At 43.9% G+C, this 17,500-nt stretch overlaps 1 protein-coding gene across 1 annotated transcript in view; it reads right to left on the minus strand.

Moving 5' to 3' along the window:
* The window catches only part of gphnb (gephyrin b), a gene marked incomplete at its 3' end in the record, with an annotated part of 85,315 nt that overhangs the window by 37,635 nt on the left and 30,180 nt on the right, over positions 1–17,500 (minus strand). The window contains 4 exon segments of the mRNA XM_079753118.1: positions 699–765; positions 1,342–1,436; positions 6,140–6,232; positions 6,499–6,556. Of these exon segments, the coding sequence (XP_079609244.1) occupies positions 699–765; positions 1,342–1,436; positions 6,140–6,232; positions 6,499–6,556 (313 nt within the window).

Consider the following 17,500-nt stretch of genomic DNA (forward strand, 5'->3'; position numbering starts at 1 on the left):
AGTGTACACACACAAAGGTCATTCATCCCCAATATGAAGATGCTCTAAGAAGCAGCCGTGGGATAAGATGACATGGACCATTGCCATATGTATGTGTTCCAAACCAGAGATTGTCACACAGAATAGTCACACAGAAGAGAAGAGCAGGAGAGAATTCAATGATCTGTCACATACTGGATATTGAACAACAATTTGGGAGATTTTCTTTTGAAGAAGAGCAGTCTTAATCATTAACACAAAATACTACTAATTTCAAAGGTCAGTCCAAATACCTACAGCCGCCATAATACAGTTAATCTCACAGTTGGTCAGAATGTTTTTCGACTATATGGCGGCCATATTGGTTGGAAAACAAGTTGCCTTATAAGCCAAACTTGTCCTAATGCTAGCACTTTTACTGCGACTACTACGACACCAGTTCTCTGATGTCACACAGCTACGCGGCGGGACCTCAAAAAGCAACCCCAGGATTGGATAGCTGACTTAAAACTCTAAACTAGCTGGCTAGCTGTGTACAGCACTCTAGCGGCATTGGAAGTGAGATTTGACTCTGGAGGATACCTGTCACTCCTTTACACTACTGCCCCTGCTCTGGGGAGATGAGCTGCAGCTGTGGGAGATATTAACCACCAGGTTCCACAACAGCTGAGGAGGCAGCCACAGGAAGTGGGCAACAGGAAGTGGGAACAGTTCCCTACCTGAGAGCCTTTCTTGCTTCCTGGCAGGTTGATGATGAGCGTCTTCCCTCGAATGCCGCACACAGGTCTGAAACGCACAGGTACACATACATGAACAAACACCCTGGCGTGTACACACAGCAAAGACACAAGTAAACACACACACACACACACACACACAAACACAGACACACACACACAAACACGAACACACACACACACACCACACACACACACACACACACACACACAGACACAGACACACACACATACACACACACACACAGACAGGCATGTACACGCAAACACATAAACGCATTTATACAAACACTGACACACACGTGTGGGTACACATACACACACAGAAAGACACAAATAGACATAGACATGAACATAGGCATCTTCACATGAACACAAACACGTAACCAGGTGTGTGTACACATACACACAGACACACACAGACACACACACACACACACACACACACACACACATAAAAACACACACATAAACATGTAAACACACACACAAACACATAAACACAGCCACTTTTGTTTGTGTGTTTTACAAAGCTTGTGTTTGTGCGTGCGTGTGTATGTGCGCACGTGTGTGTGTGTGTGTGCACGTGTGTGTGCCAGCATGTGTGATTGTGGCTGTGCCTGACCTAGACAGCATGCCCAGTGGTGTAACGTTGAGAGATCCCATCAACATGGCCAGAGACATCCCAGGAGCCTCACGCTCTATCACCTCTTTAGTGGCCTGGGGAGAGAGAGAGAGGGGGGGGGGGGGGGAGAGAGAGAGAGAGAGAGAGAGAGAGAGAGAGAGGGGGGGGGAGAGAGAGAGAGAGAGAGAGAGAGAGAGGGGGGGGGGGGAGAGAGAGAGAGAGGTTAAAACAGGATGTGTTTGGTCTCTAGTCCACGGCACAGGGTAAGTAGCCACGGCACTGCTGCTTTACACTCGACATTATGACAACTTTGTCCAGTAAGAGGCAGCCGAGGTCAGGAAGCAAAGCTGGTAATGACATCCAGGAAAAGGAAAAAGAAAAGGCAAAGTGTTTACGAAACAAATATTGCTATTACATTCTCTGACATACACACACATATAAACACACACAGACACACACACACAGACACACACACACACACACACACACACACACACACACACACACACACACAAACACTCTCAGCATGGTGCTTTGGGTACTGCTGCTCTTCACCGCAAGGGACTGCCCGCGCTGTTTACGGAAAGGGGAACCCAGGAAACGACCATAAAAACAGCTCAGTGAGAAAGTTTCCTCCTCAGACCTTGGGAGTGGAGAGAAAGATTAAAAATGATATCTGACAAGCTACTGCTGCTTTGAATCATAACAAAAACACAATTTCCCTGAGATTGATTCTCACTGATGTGTAAGAAAATGCTCACACACAAACAATGAAACCCGCGTAGTAAACAGAGATCAAATGTCAGTTTTTATCCCTGAAACGCGTTTGGTAGGAAATCTGGAATAAATTTCCAGGCATATTAGCTCATACCAAATGGCTATAGAGAATTAGAAGTTGTTGCATAGGAGGCGGAGAAGGTTATGGCAATATGATAAAGATTTATCCAGAGAGATTCACATTCAACTAAGATGCAGGTCATCACGAAGCAGGAATGTGGTTCGGCATCCCGCTCAAAGATGCCTACAGGTAGGTTATGGACAATGGGGATCAAAGCCAGAACCTTGGTCTGGGTCTCAAACACCAGAGCCACTTTATTATCCTGCAATACCAGAACATTATAGATTAGGATAGCCCCCCGAAGACATTTCAAAATTTGGTGGATGTGTATTTGTTCCCTCACATTACAAGGCCATTGCGTTTTTGCAATTGTGTGCGTGCAAGTGTCATCATAAGTGGTTTCGCGCATCTGTGCCTCTGTTCTAGAGGTTGTTGTTCTCCCGATCACTGAGGAGAGGAGAGGAGTGGAAAGGAGGGAGCCTCCTCCTCCTCTTCTTCCTCCTCATCTATTCTCCTCTTCCCCCTCCTCTTCCATCTGGGAGCAGGGTACCCTCCAGTTGAGTGACACTTCAAACAAGCCATTAGCAATGGGAGAGGAGAAGAGGGAGGACTTCAAAGGAGAAGTGGCTTGTGGACCCGGGAGAGATCGGAATGGGGGAGGGGGGGGCGAAGGAGAGAGACAGAGAGATATGAAAGGTAGAGAGGAAGGTGTGTGTGTGTGTGTGTGTGTGTGTGTGTGTGTGTGTGTGTGTGTGTGTGTGTGTGTGTGTGTGTGTGTGAGTGAGTGTGAGAGAGCCCAGGGACTAGGGAAGAGTGGAAGAAATCAGGGGAGATTTCTTCAGAAAAACTGAACTAAAAACAACGGTAGGTTTTGATCCTCAGCCTTCGGTCCGTTGGGAGTTCTAAAGGTAACACAGAGTCAGTGAGTCATGTGACCTTGTGTTGGGGAGATACGGCCCAAGGGCCAGGTGATTCTAGGTTAAGTTAATGTCACACAGAGCATGGGTACACTGATGGGTACAAGAACATTAATGAAACCACCAACTCAAACAACTCGAAAGGAAAATAAACTAAATATGTCATACTTCCCCCAAGCATACGAACAATCAAACAAACGATGGTTCTACGTGAACTTCTTCTGCGGTTAAACTGAAAACGTAATTTCAGGAGGCACAATAAAACATTGTGTGTTGGTTCACTAAAACTACCAAATAGATAAAAAGTTAAATAAATGAAAAAATGGTTAGGATTACGCAATATGATGTCAGTAACAAGTCAATGGATCCAGCAAACAGTGTTTAGTGTCTTTAGAGGGTGGTTGGGGGGTCAGCCCCTGATGGCTCACTCTCCAGCTAAAGTTCTCTGTGCTTTTCAAACGCCCGAGCCAAAGCAGTGTCCTTGTGTGACGCCGAGTAGAAAGCCGTCCAGCGTTGAAAGGGAAAGGGTGTAGTCGAGTGAAGGAAGGGAGACAACAGAGGGAGCGCAGCTAAACCGGGTGAGGGAGAGGAACACAGGAGTAAGCTGTGTTCTGCTCCGACGCAGAACTTCAGGGGAGTTTGGGGACGAGACTGTATTAGGTGCAGAGGAAAAGGCTTCATCGCACACGTAGAAACCAGAAACTAGAAAACCAAATAATAGATATTGTGATTGTTGAGGAAAGCGGTGAAGATGACACCTGCATGCACACACACACGCACACACACACACACACACACACACACACACACACACATAGGAACACACACTCACACACATACATCAAAGAACACCTGCACTCACACAAACACACACACACACACACACACACACACACGCACACACACACACACACACACACACACACACACACACACACACACACACACACACACACACACACACACACACAGTGAGAGAGTGCTCTAGAATAAGCTCCTTCCCAGGCTTCATAATGTACATTTGTGGTGCATATTGACTGCCCTGTCTGATAACCTCAGCAATTGAGACGGCTGCTGTCTTAGAAAAAGTTCACAAATACATTGTGGGGCAAGATGCCATTACTTTAAGAGCTTTAAGAAGAGAGTAAAAATGTGAAATCCATACCGACATTAGCTGGAAGCCCGGGTACAGATCTAAGAACAGCTGGAATTGGCTGTGCTTTCTCGGATGGTCATAACGACGAATGCGTACGGTATAAGCTGGAATCATCTTAAAGTCTTTCGTAGAAAACGAAGACAATCCAGTCTGCTGCTGAAAGCCTGGACCACGTTACTCAGCATAAGGTCATTCTATTCTATTGATATCATTTTTTTTACCTTTCAGTGGTCAAATGTTTGATCATGTGATTAGGTTGGCAGGAAATAAAGACGCTATTACACAAAGATGTCTAATTTTTTCGTCACTGTTCAGATGCAGGAAGCAAACATGGAATTTATGCATTTCTATCCGTTTGCCATAAAGTAATGTTTAACTGTAAATAAAGAAAATATAAATAAAAAAAGAGATTCATACAGCACTGAACCAGAGTCTACATTACAGTAAAGCTGACCAGGGGAGCCACGAGCTTGTCTCATGAGATGACTCCTAATACATGCATTTTGAGTAAAAATATAAAAAAAACAAAATACACAGAACTAAATGTAAATATATTGGTAATCTGACAGTGTGTGAAAGTTAACTGATGACAACCACACAACCTGCACTTCAGCAGAAAGTCTGACAAGGATGCAAATAAAAACTCTTTGTCGCTCCCATTCCTTACATGCTGATATTCTACATATGCAGATGAAAGTACTAAAAGTAAGTAAATAAAATGTAAATTCAATGCAGAAGCAATACTTTAACATCACATTTTACCGGTTAACTCTCGCACAATTACTCGGTGAATGACAGTATATTCATGAGAAATGTATTCGGCAGCAGTGGTGTGATTAATTATGATGAGTTTTATAATGTTTGTAAGGTTGAAATTCTATATGCAAGTGAATATGTGGAGCTCCACGATTCAACACTATGTTCACTCCATCGGTACAAAGACAAGAAAGGATTCAATAAAAACGGCAGATCAATACAAATCTAACTTCTTCCTCGTTATTTCCCAAGTGGAGACAGGTGCTCTAATTACGTTGTTTGTTAATCAGTTGCGCAACAAACGACTGTGATCAGCACAAATGGGGGTTGCTGGGAGTGGGTGTGAGCAGAGTCGTTTAAATGGCGCCACAACTTTGCGTGTGTGTGTGTGTGTGTGTAGTTGTGTGCGTGCGTGTGAATATGTGTGTGTATGTGTGTACGTTTGTGTATATCTGTGTGTGCTTCAGTGTGTGTATGAGTATGTGTGTGCATTTATGTTTGTGTGCGCATGCGTATGTGTGTGTTTGTGTGTATGTATGTGTGTGTGTGTGTGTGTGTGTGTGTGTATGTGTCTGTGTGTAGGTGTGTGTGTGTGTGTGTGTGTGTGTGTGTGTGTGTGTGTGTGTGTGTGTGTGTGTGTGTGTGTGTGTGTGTGTGCGTGTGTGTGTGGATGCGTGTTTGTGCGTGTATGTGTGTGTATTTAACAGTGTGTATGTATGTGTGTGTGTGTGTGCATGTGTGTGTATGTGTCTGTGTCTGTGTGTAGGTGTGTAGGTGTGTGTGTGTGTGTGTGTGTGTGTGTGTGTGTGTGTGTGTGTGGATGCGTGTTTGTGCGTGTATGTGTGTGCATTTAACAGTGTGTATGTATGTGTGTGTGTGTGTGTGTGTGTGTATGTGTGTGTGTGTGTGTGTGTGTGTGTGTGTGTGTGTGTGTGTGTGGATGCGTGTTTGTGCGTGTATGTGTGTGTATTTAACAGTGTGTATGTATGTGTGTGTGTGTGTGTGTGTGTGTGTATGTGTGTGTGTATGTATGTTTTCCAAGGCAACCTTGTCTCCTGTTGTATGGCTGTCTGTGAGGGAGAGGGGGGGGATTACACCACCCATGACTACACCCTGGTGTAGGTAACCCACCTCTGGCGTGACGTCTCTGGGCGCGAAGCCTGTGCCCCCGGTGGTCAGGATGAGGTTGAGCTCCTTCTCATCGCACCAGTCCACCAAGGTCTCCTGCACACGCACACACACACACACACACACACACACACACACACACACACACACACACACACACACACACACACACACACACGTCATGTCGACATGTCGACACAAATAGGATATTCAACACAGTCAGAGAGATGTTAGATAGACACCTAGAGATAGAAAGAAAGGACAGGGTGTGAGAGAGAGAGAGAGAGAGAGAGAGAGAGAGAGAGACAGAGACAGAGAGAGATAGAGGGATAAAGGAAGATTCTGCATGTGGTTTTGCTTACCTTGATCTCATCTAGTTCATCTGGCACGATCTTATAAGCCATGATCATCCCCCCCAGCCTGAGAGAGAGAGAGAGAGCACAGAGAAATAGAGACGGAGAGAGAGAGAGAGAGAGGGAGAGAGAGAGAGAGAGAGCACAGAGAAATAGAGACGGAGAGAGAGAGAGAGAGAGAGAGAGACAGAGAGAGAGAGAGAGAGAGAGAAACAGAGAGAGAGAGAGAGAGAGAGAAACAGACAGAGAGAGAGAAACAGAGAGAGAGAGAAACAGAGAGAGCGTGAGAGAGGGACAGACCTTTTATATCACAGTAGCATTCGTCCCAGTACGCGGCGACGGCATGATGGACAGAGAGTAAACCCAAGTGCTTTCATTGATCTCCCCTGGATCCAGCTCCCAAGCTCAGTGTGAAAGTCGAGGGGGGAGGGATGGGCGAGTCTGCCATGTCAGCAGAATCCACACGGCTAGAACCACTGGAGGGAGTCAGTGGCTTTCCCAGGGGCACCTCTGTAGCAGCAGCAGCAGCAGCAGCACCACCAGCCAGACCCCTGGTGGACCACGGGACACTGGAGAGGAGGCGCGCTGACTCCACTTTCAGGCAGGCTTGCATCATCGTGGGCAGGCGACGGCGTGCCAGAGAAGGCGCGTCGTGACGTGCACACAGACGTTTTGGGATTCTGCTCAGGCTCCTCTCGCTCTCTGTGGGGCTGAGCCCTCGTTCTCTCGCTCTCTTAGGAACTAGACAAAACGCAAACCCCCAAAACAGGGTGTATTTTTACACACACACACACACACGCATATGCACACAGACACACACAAACACACACACATGCCTGCGGCCCCACGGATCATAGGCATCAAGAACAAAATCCGATAACTGAAATGATAGAAAACAGGGAAGAGGGATGAAGAGAATACTTAAGATGGGGTAAAAAGGAGTGGAGAGAGGACGTTGAACAAGAAAGAAGGAGAAATAGGCATAACGGAAAAGGTAAGGGGAAAAAGGGAGTGGTGAAGAAGAGAGAGAGCGAGAGAGAGAGAGCGAGAGAGAGAGAGAGAGAGAGAGAGAGAGAGAATGTCCTTGAACATTCCTCCTGAAAGGAAAGTGTTGTGGAAATTCTTAAATAAAGAGAGCAGACTTGGGTTGCCTTTTTTAAGTTATATTGCAATACAGGAGAAACACGTTTAAGTGACTCTGTCTGAAACACGGGATTTTTGCTGATTCTTTTATCCAAAGCGACTTACAACCATTCATTCACACATTCACACCGACGGCCGACCCAACCAAGCAGGGCGACAGGCAGCTCATCAGGAGCACTCAGGCTGAGATGCCTTGCTCAGGGACACCCCAACACTCTAGGAGGCTGCAGTCAACCCGCTCTACCTCTTGAGCTACTGCCACCCCAAAACTAAAATATCTATGGGAAGTCAAAGAGTATGCAGTTGGGTAAACAATTTTAACACAATCCTATTGTCTTGTCTAACAGTCCAGTTATCATCAGGATGTAAGAATATAAGTGACCAGCCTTGTGGTTATCCTTGGGACATTTCTGGGAGGAAATGGTATAGTTCATCTCCTTTTGGCTGTTGCAAGTGCTTAACACACAGATAATATTGATTCCAAAGCAATATTTTTTAAGGAGGAACTACTACATATATATTGTAACACACATAATGTCTATATTTACCTGTGGAGAGTCCTCGTACTTTGTGTGTAAGCATGTGTATGTATGTATGTATGTATGCATGTATGTATGTATGTATGTATATATGTATGCATGTATGCATGTATGTATGTATGTATGCATGTATGTATGTATGTATGTATGTGAGAGAGAGAGAGCGAGAGAGAGAGAGAGAGAGAGAGAGAGAGAGTCAAGGGGTTGTCAGGACACATCACCTCTCCCTGGTTTTCTGTGCCTTTCTGTTTCAGCCACAATGATAATATGCTCAACACAAATAACTAGGGTTCCTTCCCGCCGTTTCCATGGCAACCCCTGCTCCATCTGAGGCCATGAGTCGTTCTAATGTTCGTCGTGACTGTGTGTGTCTGTGTGGCGTTCATGTCCACTATTGTTTGTGTGTTTTTATTATTTTGTAACTTGCTGATGGGGATTCCCATTCCCTGCATTCTTCTGTATTTCTACGCCTCTGTCAAAGCATGTTTTGTACAGGATTAGTACATGGAAATATGAATTCTTTCATTCATATGTAAATAGGTGTATCGATCCTCTATACTCCCTGTTCAGCTCTCCATAGGAAAACATTAATTTTGCCAGGAAGAATGAAATCGTACGTCAATACTGGAAACTTTATCGTCATTGTTTATTGGACGTTTGGAAGCATAGGTCTAACACTAATCAACTAACTTCCACTTGCCTTTAATGCTATTTTGTTGCTATCTGATTAGAATAAATTCCTCCAAGGAGATACATTGAAATACCGTGTGTCATCATGGACAGAGCCATGGGGCTTATGCAAGAACGTACATATAGCCCTAGACTTGGTGCCTGTGCAAGCCAACAATTTATGTTTGTGTGCGTGCAGGTTTTGGATAACGGGCAGTCAGACAGAGTGAGTGACTCTCTGGATGAGCAATCACACACACACACACACACACACACACACACACACACACACACACACACACACACACACGCACACACGCACACACACACACACACACACACACACACACAAAAACACATGGAGTGTGAGTGTGTGTCTCTCTGTCTGAGTGTGTGTGTGTGTGTGTGTGTGTGTGTGTGTGTGCATGAGGGGGAGAGAGAGAGAGAGAGAGAGAGAGAGAGAGAGTGTGAGTGTGTGTGTGTCTCTCTGTCTGAGTGTGTGTGTGTGTGTGTGTGTGTGTGTGTGTGTGTGTGTGTGTGTGCATGAGGGAGAGAGAGAGAGAGAGAGAGAGAGAGAGAGAGAGAGAGAGAGAGAGATGGCGACGGAGAGAGTGATTTGACTTATTAAAACCTATATTAGTTAAACTTCTTCAACTGTTTAATATAGTAAATTGTACCCCGTTAGTTATAAAGTATTAGAAATTCATACTTGAAAAGTACCGATATCTTAGTTGAAAATGACTTAAGTCGCTGTCAAGTTTGAGGAATTGATTAGGTTTGAGTAATACATAAGATTAAGTAAAATTAGTTTTAAGCACTTATTTTTTGTATAAGAAAAGTAAGAACATATACAGTTAAACATTTGTGGTAACTATTATCACAGATCTATACCTAAGCTACGATTAACTGCACCTTATGGACATACAATTGGGATGTTATTATTTGGGCTTAATATGCCTCAATTTATCAATGAGATCAGCAGTTATTCGCATACATTTGCAGAATGCAAGCAACAATCTGTAAAGCTAACTTATTAGCATTATAACACAATTATTTTCAGATTGTTGTTTTAACAAAGTTAAAGTAAAAGTTAAGGAAGTTAAGATAATAATTAATTGCATTTATATAGCGTTTTTCTAAGGTACAAAGCGCTTTACATAGTGAGTATGTGTGTGTGTGTATGTGTTTAGGGGGTTCAATTATTTGTTTCAAACAAGTAAAACTAATTTAAATTGCTTTGTTTGTTCATTTAAATAACTATAAAAAAACTAAATAAACTAATAAATATAAATTATCCTTTCCAGGCAACCCTTCTCTAAAGTAGGTTTTTCTTGTTTCACGTCACACAAAGCTAACTCAGAACTCCACCTGCTGTTGAAAGTTTTGACGTCTTTCATTTCTTTGTAGAATCTATAATCTATCAAGATCCTTTACCACAAACGTCTGATTAAAAACGTTTATAAATAAACATCAAGGTTGCTTCAAGGTTGACATCTATCCCTTCCAATCATAAAATGTAAAAGATCCCATTAGTGACAGCTGACAGATGTTTTCATATATAAAAAAATGAAAATGATTTTTCAAAAGGGATTCCACAAAATATGTGAAAGCTCAGATAATAATTGGGAACACAGTGGAAAGTCTGGGGCATTCAAAAATAAAGTCTAAAAATTGTATCAGTGTGTGGAAAGACCGGACAAACATTAGACACAATGTTGTTTTAAGTGAGATCACACAGTTTACAGACACTGTTTGATGGTAACGTTTCCATTGGTGGTCTTTACTGTGCACCCCACTCAGGACTAACATCCTCCTTCAGACCAGACTGAGCCCTTCAGGGACAGAGACGGGCTAGGATCATCCCAGTCAGGCTTTCTAAAACCATTGTTAAACATCCCTAAAAGAACACTAATTTCCCCTCAGTTCATGTTTCCACTGGTCTAGATGTTGTTGGGTGAGCAGCGTTGATCTCACGCCCATATGACCAGCCCTCAAGCCAGATCCGACCCGTACAGCTCCACCACCTGCCCCTGAGTGACCTTTAACTTGCACAATACTCCTTATAATGTCGGTTCGTATTTGCATTGATGTCCCCCTGGAAAACCAGCGGCTCGTTTAACAGTCAGTCTAACGAGGCAGGATAGTCTACCCTCTTTATCTTTAAAAGAGTCCACGTGCTTAAAACACTGTGGTAAAAGTCTAGGATGTAGCAAGCAAGCGATAACCAGTGAAAACCGCGAGCTGTTGACCATCATGGGAGAGAAGGTGATGCAGGCGCATTAAAGGAAGACCGCGGAGAGATGATGCGATATACGAGAAAGATGCAGAGGAACTTTCCTTACGAGAAGCCGCGACTGAACCGGCTGGGCAGTGTAAAAAGGAAGACGTATGTTGGGAGGCGGTACCGAAGTGGGAATTTAACCCTTTGTGTACCGCATGAGGCACTTTTTTTTCGTTTCAACCTGCTCACCTGCTGGCCAGAATCAGAGACCATGTCCTCTTTCCTTCTTTTGAAGGTACAGGAGGCTCTGGGGCAGTCAATGGAGTTATCCCAAAATACAAGAGACATGAATCATAGCTAGGAATCTAGGCCTGAATCCAAAAGCCTGCATTGTATGCCACAGGTACTGGTGTTTAACGGGATCAAAACCCTTTTTCTGGTCAATGGAAACAAAACCTTTCTCTTTTCTCAATGATCCAGAGACTTCCAATATGTTCCAAATGAACATGGCAGTGATCAGCCTGCCAAGCCCACATTAGGAATAGTCCACATGTATAACATCTGCCATTACTTTCCCCAACCTTGAATTCAACACCTTGGAAAACAATTTTCTAATCTATACACAGTGGAGAAACTTCCCTCCAATTTTTCAGCTGCTGCAGATCTCCCTTTTTAAGAAGCAAGGTGTTGGGGCACCTTCTGCAGCTTAAAGCTATACACCCTGCAGCCAGTCAGTCTCTGAGGAAATCTAGCACATCTTGAACAACACTGACTACAAAGAAATATGAACCAGATAAATCAGATAAATCAGATAAATCAGACCTTCAATAGCTCTTACAACTCAGAATTGCATCCTACAGCACAGTGGTCATCATCCCCTGAAGGGCTTTGTTGGTCTGCACCTGAGGTAGCCCCTCAAAAAAAGGCGGTGCCCTCTCCGAGTTACCTGTTCCCTCACATGTGAAAAAGGCCTTTATGAAATACCTGCTACACATCTGCGTATTTCGTCAAGGTCGGACAACGTAATTCAGGTGTTGGTGCACAATAAATGGAGGAGCTTCTCTGACCATTCCTGCACTCAAGGCTGCACACAATAGAGCAACGCTTCATCCATTTGCATTGTTGGTAAAGCGGGACCTGAACAGCGCCCCCTGTGCTCTATTGCCCAGTCAGCTGCTCAAAAGTGTCTTTTGGCTGAGATATGGCCTTGATCTCCTGTGGACTCTGTAAGAAACTGCAGAGCCACTACTTCAATACCCAGTTCTAGCATTGACCTGGCTCTTTCCTTCCTGAAATTTGAGAGTATACTGTTGACAGAACTGTATAATGTGGCACTTGACACCACTGATGCAAGATTTAAAATCACACTTTCAATCCCAGTACTCCTCTCAAAAGTACTTAAAGGCATCTTTTAAATCCCTATCAGCTAAAAGTGTAGTGTTTTAAAGTATACCATACAGTGTGCCATACAATGATGAGTGAAATCAACAGGAATAATATAACTACTTCAAAGAGAGCAAGGTGTGCTGCTTTTGGTCCCTCAACCCGCACGATTGGGTGAGACTGTTGAGTAGACTCTGAGAAGCAGGATGTCTTTCAGTTGAATCCTTTCTAATCATACATCTTACAGTATAGTTACAAAAACAATAATCAGTCAGTCCTTCTGGTTGGGGTATACATATTAATGAAATAATTAACACGTCCTTGTATTGTGTTTGAACTTTTAACAGACTTTTCACTACCACCTCCTCATCTTACAGTTTTTCTCAATCGTTTAAACACGTTTTCTGAAACTATAGCTCAATTTCTCAAAACTCTAAACACAAACCTGAGAAGAGTTAAGCATTTTGTCAAAACTACACAAATTCCTTACAAAACTGTTTTCCACCAAACAGTAAACACAGCTATCAAATGAATATCTCTTAGAGAGCATCAATTAAACACTGGTGTGATCAATTCAAAACACTTCCATCAAAATACTATTTACATATGTTTTGGCTTTATGAGGCCATGTAACATATTCCAATGTATAAAATTGATTAGAAATAGATTTATTTTTTAAAGTTGCAATTAGATGCTACATATAGTATAAAGACTGTTGCCATATTGTAATACAATACTGTGAATATATCATATAAATATTGCATTGACACAATCGTATCAGAATAGGATATAATGCATATTTGTCTATCCAATGAGCTCCAATGGGCTAAACTCGTAATCCCAGCTTCCCAGAGTCATACTGTACACCTATAGTTGATGCTGCAACATTATTCTGACAATACACCAAGGTTACCTATTTTGGTAAATTACAGTACAGTAATTGCACTGATAAGTAAAATGAAAAACACTACAGTAAGAAATGTTTAGACTGTCTTTCGGGGGATGTAATGATGAAATCAGTGCAAGTACAAGTACAAAAATGTAACAAAACAAATATATATATTTTTATACAGTAATGTTCAGCAGAACTGACTAATAAAAAAGCATAAAAAGCTTAACGTAGGCCAACAAACAATAAAAATAAGAATATAAATGAGGTGAAACAGATCTGCATGTAAATCAGTATGTATCCCACCTCCAATCCTGATCAGGCCAAAGGACCATATCTACAACACAGTAGAGCTCACGAGTCCTCTTTAATGCTCTGACACATGATTGAAGTGTTTTGCCAGTTGAGTTTGAATAGGTGAGAAGTGAGTTAGACTTATTGGTAATTAGTTTTTGAGATTTGTGCTTAGAATTTAGCAAAAATGTTCAGAATTGTGTGCCTAGTTCCATTTTTTGTACGTATACAATCGAGAAAAACTGTAATCCTTGGGTGCAGCTGTCCAGGACAAAGTTCTGTGGGACCCCTCCACTGTGTCCCTCCTACTCAACACCTAACCTTTCCTTTGTCCTGGGCCAAAGTGGTGGTCCCCGACCCTCAATGGATCGTCGCAATGGATCTCAGTGAGGCAGTGAGCATATGCTCTGGAAGTCTTCCTTTTCCCTTAGTCGGCAGGGAGTTCCCATCTCAAGTCAGATGTCACTGCGTCGCAACAACACTCACCTGCTCCGGTACTCAATCCTCAGTTGGCAATTTCAACACGCAGTGGGGAAACCGATCGGGCACTCTCCAGCCATGACAATCCACAGCCGTCACCTCCTCACCCCTCTCCTCCTCGACATCATTGTTAGATGGGGATTCCATAATCAGGAACATCTGTTTCTCCAACGCAGCCGCACACTGCTTCCCTTGAGCCATGGTCCCTGACATCCTGGGTAAGCTCCCGGGACAGCAGCGCTCACTCACATCCTCTATGCAACAAGTGATGTGGTGGAAATCGATGCATTTTGTCAGCAGTCTGAGCTGACCAAAAATACATTTTTCAACAATCTTTGAAACTCTTTAAATAGATGTGGGGCAAACAGCTTCAGCAGAATCCTCAGCCTCTTCACTCGACTCCGATCCACCTGAAGGACTCATCATATAGCTTAGATTTACCATTTTAATATGTTTTGGGGATCGGTTCTCTCTCTTTAGGGCCAACGGGCTCCGTCCCAACAGGCCAGACTAGCCGAAGCTCTCTGTACAGTCCTCTCCACATGACTTACTGTTTACCCTCCAAACACACACACACACACGCACACGCACACGCACACGCACACGCACACGCACACGCACACACAGACACACACGCACGCACGCACGCACGCACGCACACACACACACACACACACACACACACACACACACACACACACACACACACACACACACACACACATACGCACGCGCACAGAATCCCCCTCTTCTCCGCTCACTGTCCTCCCATAGCATTAACATTAACACCGTCCCCGGATCAACTCCCTGTTCAGACTGTTGCTGCAGATAGGGCCTTCCCCTAGTCTGGCTATTGCCAGACCAAGCTCCATCATAGATTTGACGTTGGTCTGGGAAAACGGCTGTCATTTTCTTCAGCACAAGAGGTGTGATCAACAGGCCTAGTTCAACTGACTCTGTACGGGATTGGCTGCTTGCCGCCGCTTCCCCGTCGTCATTGTGTTAAACCAGCCAATAGCGCGCCAAGGGGAAAAGCCAGCTCGGTGATTGGCTCCCGCAAAAACGTATCGGAAGCAGAAAGAAATGAATTGCTCTTCTCCAGACCCTTGTGCATGGGGAACTCAAATCGTCTGCAGAATGGGCGGGGCAACCCAGTCTAGCCTTCCCCCGCTGACGAGACATTCTGGTGGGATGGCAGATCAGACCCGACACCTGCGTCCCTTGGCTCGGTATTCCAACGTGGCTAGCGTTGGGACTGTGCGCCCTGGATGGCGCTGATAAATGCTCACTCTACTGGTAGTCAGTCCTTCAAACTGTGCCATCCCTTTATCTCTTAAGGCTTTGATTTAGTGTTTCTGACCGAGACTCGGCAGAAGAGCGTGGAATACGGCTCCACTAGTCGAGCTCTGCCCACCGGTTTTTTACCCAGGACCTCTGGCCAGGGTGGAGCACTCACTGGGGGGTTTTGGGAACCATTTTCCCAGTTAAATGATGAGCATTGGGGCTTTCTCCTTGTTTGAACTGCAGATGATCAAAGTGTGCTGGTTCGGGTCTGTTTTATTTTTTTGATGGCTTATGTTTAATATATTGCCCTGAATGCCTTTACTGGAATGGCATATATTTCCCTCACCAAGTCTAGAAACTCAGTCAGGCTAAGTTATCCTCTCTAGTCTCTCAGTATAACCATATATGGACAACCTGTAGCAGAGTGTGTGTGTGTGTGTGTGTGTGTGTGTGTGTGTGTGTGTGTGTGTGGTTGTGTGTGTGTGTGTATGTGTGTGTTCGTGGTGCCTTCAACTCTGGAAGACGTTCTCCACAAACACCAGTTGGATAAGTCAGACAGTGTATGCTCATAAGAGCCAATCAGGAAAAGCCTCCCATTTACGACGGAGCTGTAACTTTGGAGAAACAAAACAACACACATATTTTAACTCCAGTATTCAGCCTTGAGACTGACCTCAGGTTACTTCTTTTATTCGGCTACCAAGTTGTTTTATCAGACTAAACTCAGGTATCTTTTAAGAACTGCTAAGAGTTCTCTATGACACTAACAACTTTTTACAGAAAATGCAGCTAAGACTGAGGTTCCCCATCAATGCTTCAAAAAGCATAGCGTCCATGATTCCTTATTGTGTCGGTTCCCTTTCTTCAGCTGTCAAGTCTAATCTTAGAAATGTCTTCAGGGTTGTTGTATCCCAACCTGGGCTAGAGATGATCATTCATGCTTTTGTATCATCCCGGCTGGACTAATGCAATTCCCTTTTTACCTGCCTCAGCAAGTCGTATCTGGACCATCTACAAATGGTCCAGAACGCTGCTTGAAGACTGTGGACCAGATTCAACAGGATGACTCACATCAAACCCATGTTATCCTCTTTACACTGGTAAGGATTCATACTCCATAAAGAGCCTTGCATGGTTAGGCACATGTTTACATCTTGGCCCTGCTTTGTACTTACATCACCAGTAGGTGACATGGGCTTACTGTTTGTCTCACGCACTCTTCTGACAACAAAACATTGTGCCTTTGAAGTGGTGGCGCCAACACTGTGAAACGCTCTTCCCAGAGTCCTGCGATTTGCAGTCTCAGTTGACGCCTTTAAAAAGCAAACTGGCCTTAATCATGCCTAGTGCTGTACTTCTGTGTGTTTTAAAGGTCTGTTGTTGCTTATGTTTTATTGTTTGTACTGTTTTATGGTCAAAATTTATCAATTTGACCAAAGCACTTTGTGCCCTTAATCAGTGAAAGGTGTGAAACAAAATATGTTATGAATTAAAATTACATCCCGAATACATTCAGTTTTCCAATATCTTTTGTCATCTAGTGTTCTATGTGTCTTAGTCTCAAAAGAGAAAGAGAAGCTTATCTTATTCTATTGCAACTTATCTTGCCCCATTCAAATGAAAAGTGCCAATGTAAAATCACACATGGTTTTAAAACAGCAGGGCTGCAACAAAATAAACAAAAAGTTACATGCATGTGGGAAGCATGTGTGTATCTGTGTGGGTGTAAGTGAATATGTGTGCATGTGTGACAGAGAGAGAGAGAGAGAGAGAGAGTGAGAGAGAGAGAGAGAGAGAGAGAGAGAGTAAAAGAGAGAGAGAGAGACAGAGAGAGAGAGACAGACAGACAGACAGACAGACAGACAGACAGACAGACAGACAGACAGACAGGGAGAGAGAGGGGGGAAGGAGAGAGAGGGAGATAGAGAGTCAAGGGGTTGTCAGGACACATCACCTCTCCCTGGTTTTCTGTGCCTTTCTGTTTCAGCCACAATGATAATATGCTCAACACAAATAACTAGGGTTCCTTCCCACCGTTTCCATGGCAACCCCTGCTCCATCTGAGGCCACGAGTTGTCGTACTGTCCGTGTGTGTGTGTTTGAGATTGT

This window comes from Pollachius pollachius (genome assembly GCF_949987615.1).
Source record: "Pollachius pollachius genome assembly, chromosome: 16".
Taxonomy (NCBI): domain Eukaryota; kingdom Metazoa; phylum Chordata; class Actinopteri; order Gadiformes; family Gadidae; genus Pollachius; species Pollachius pollachius.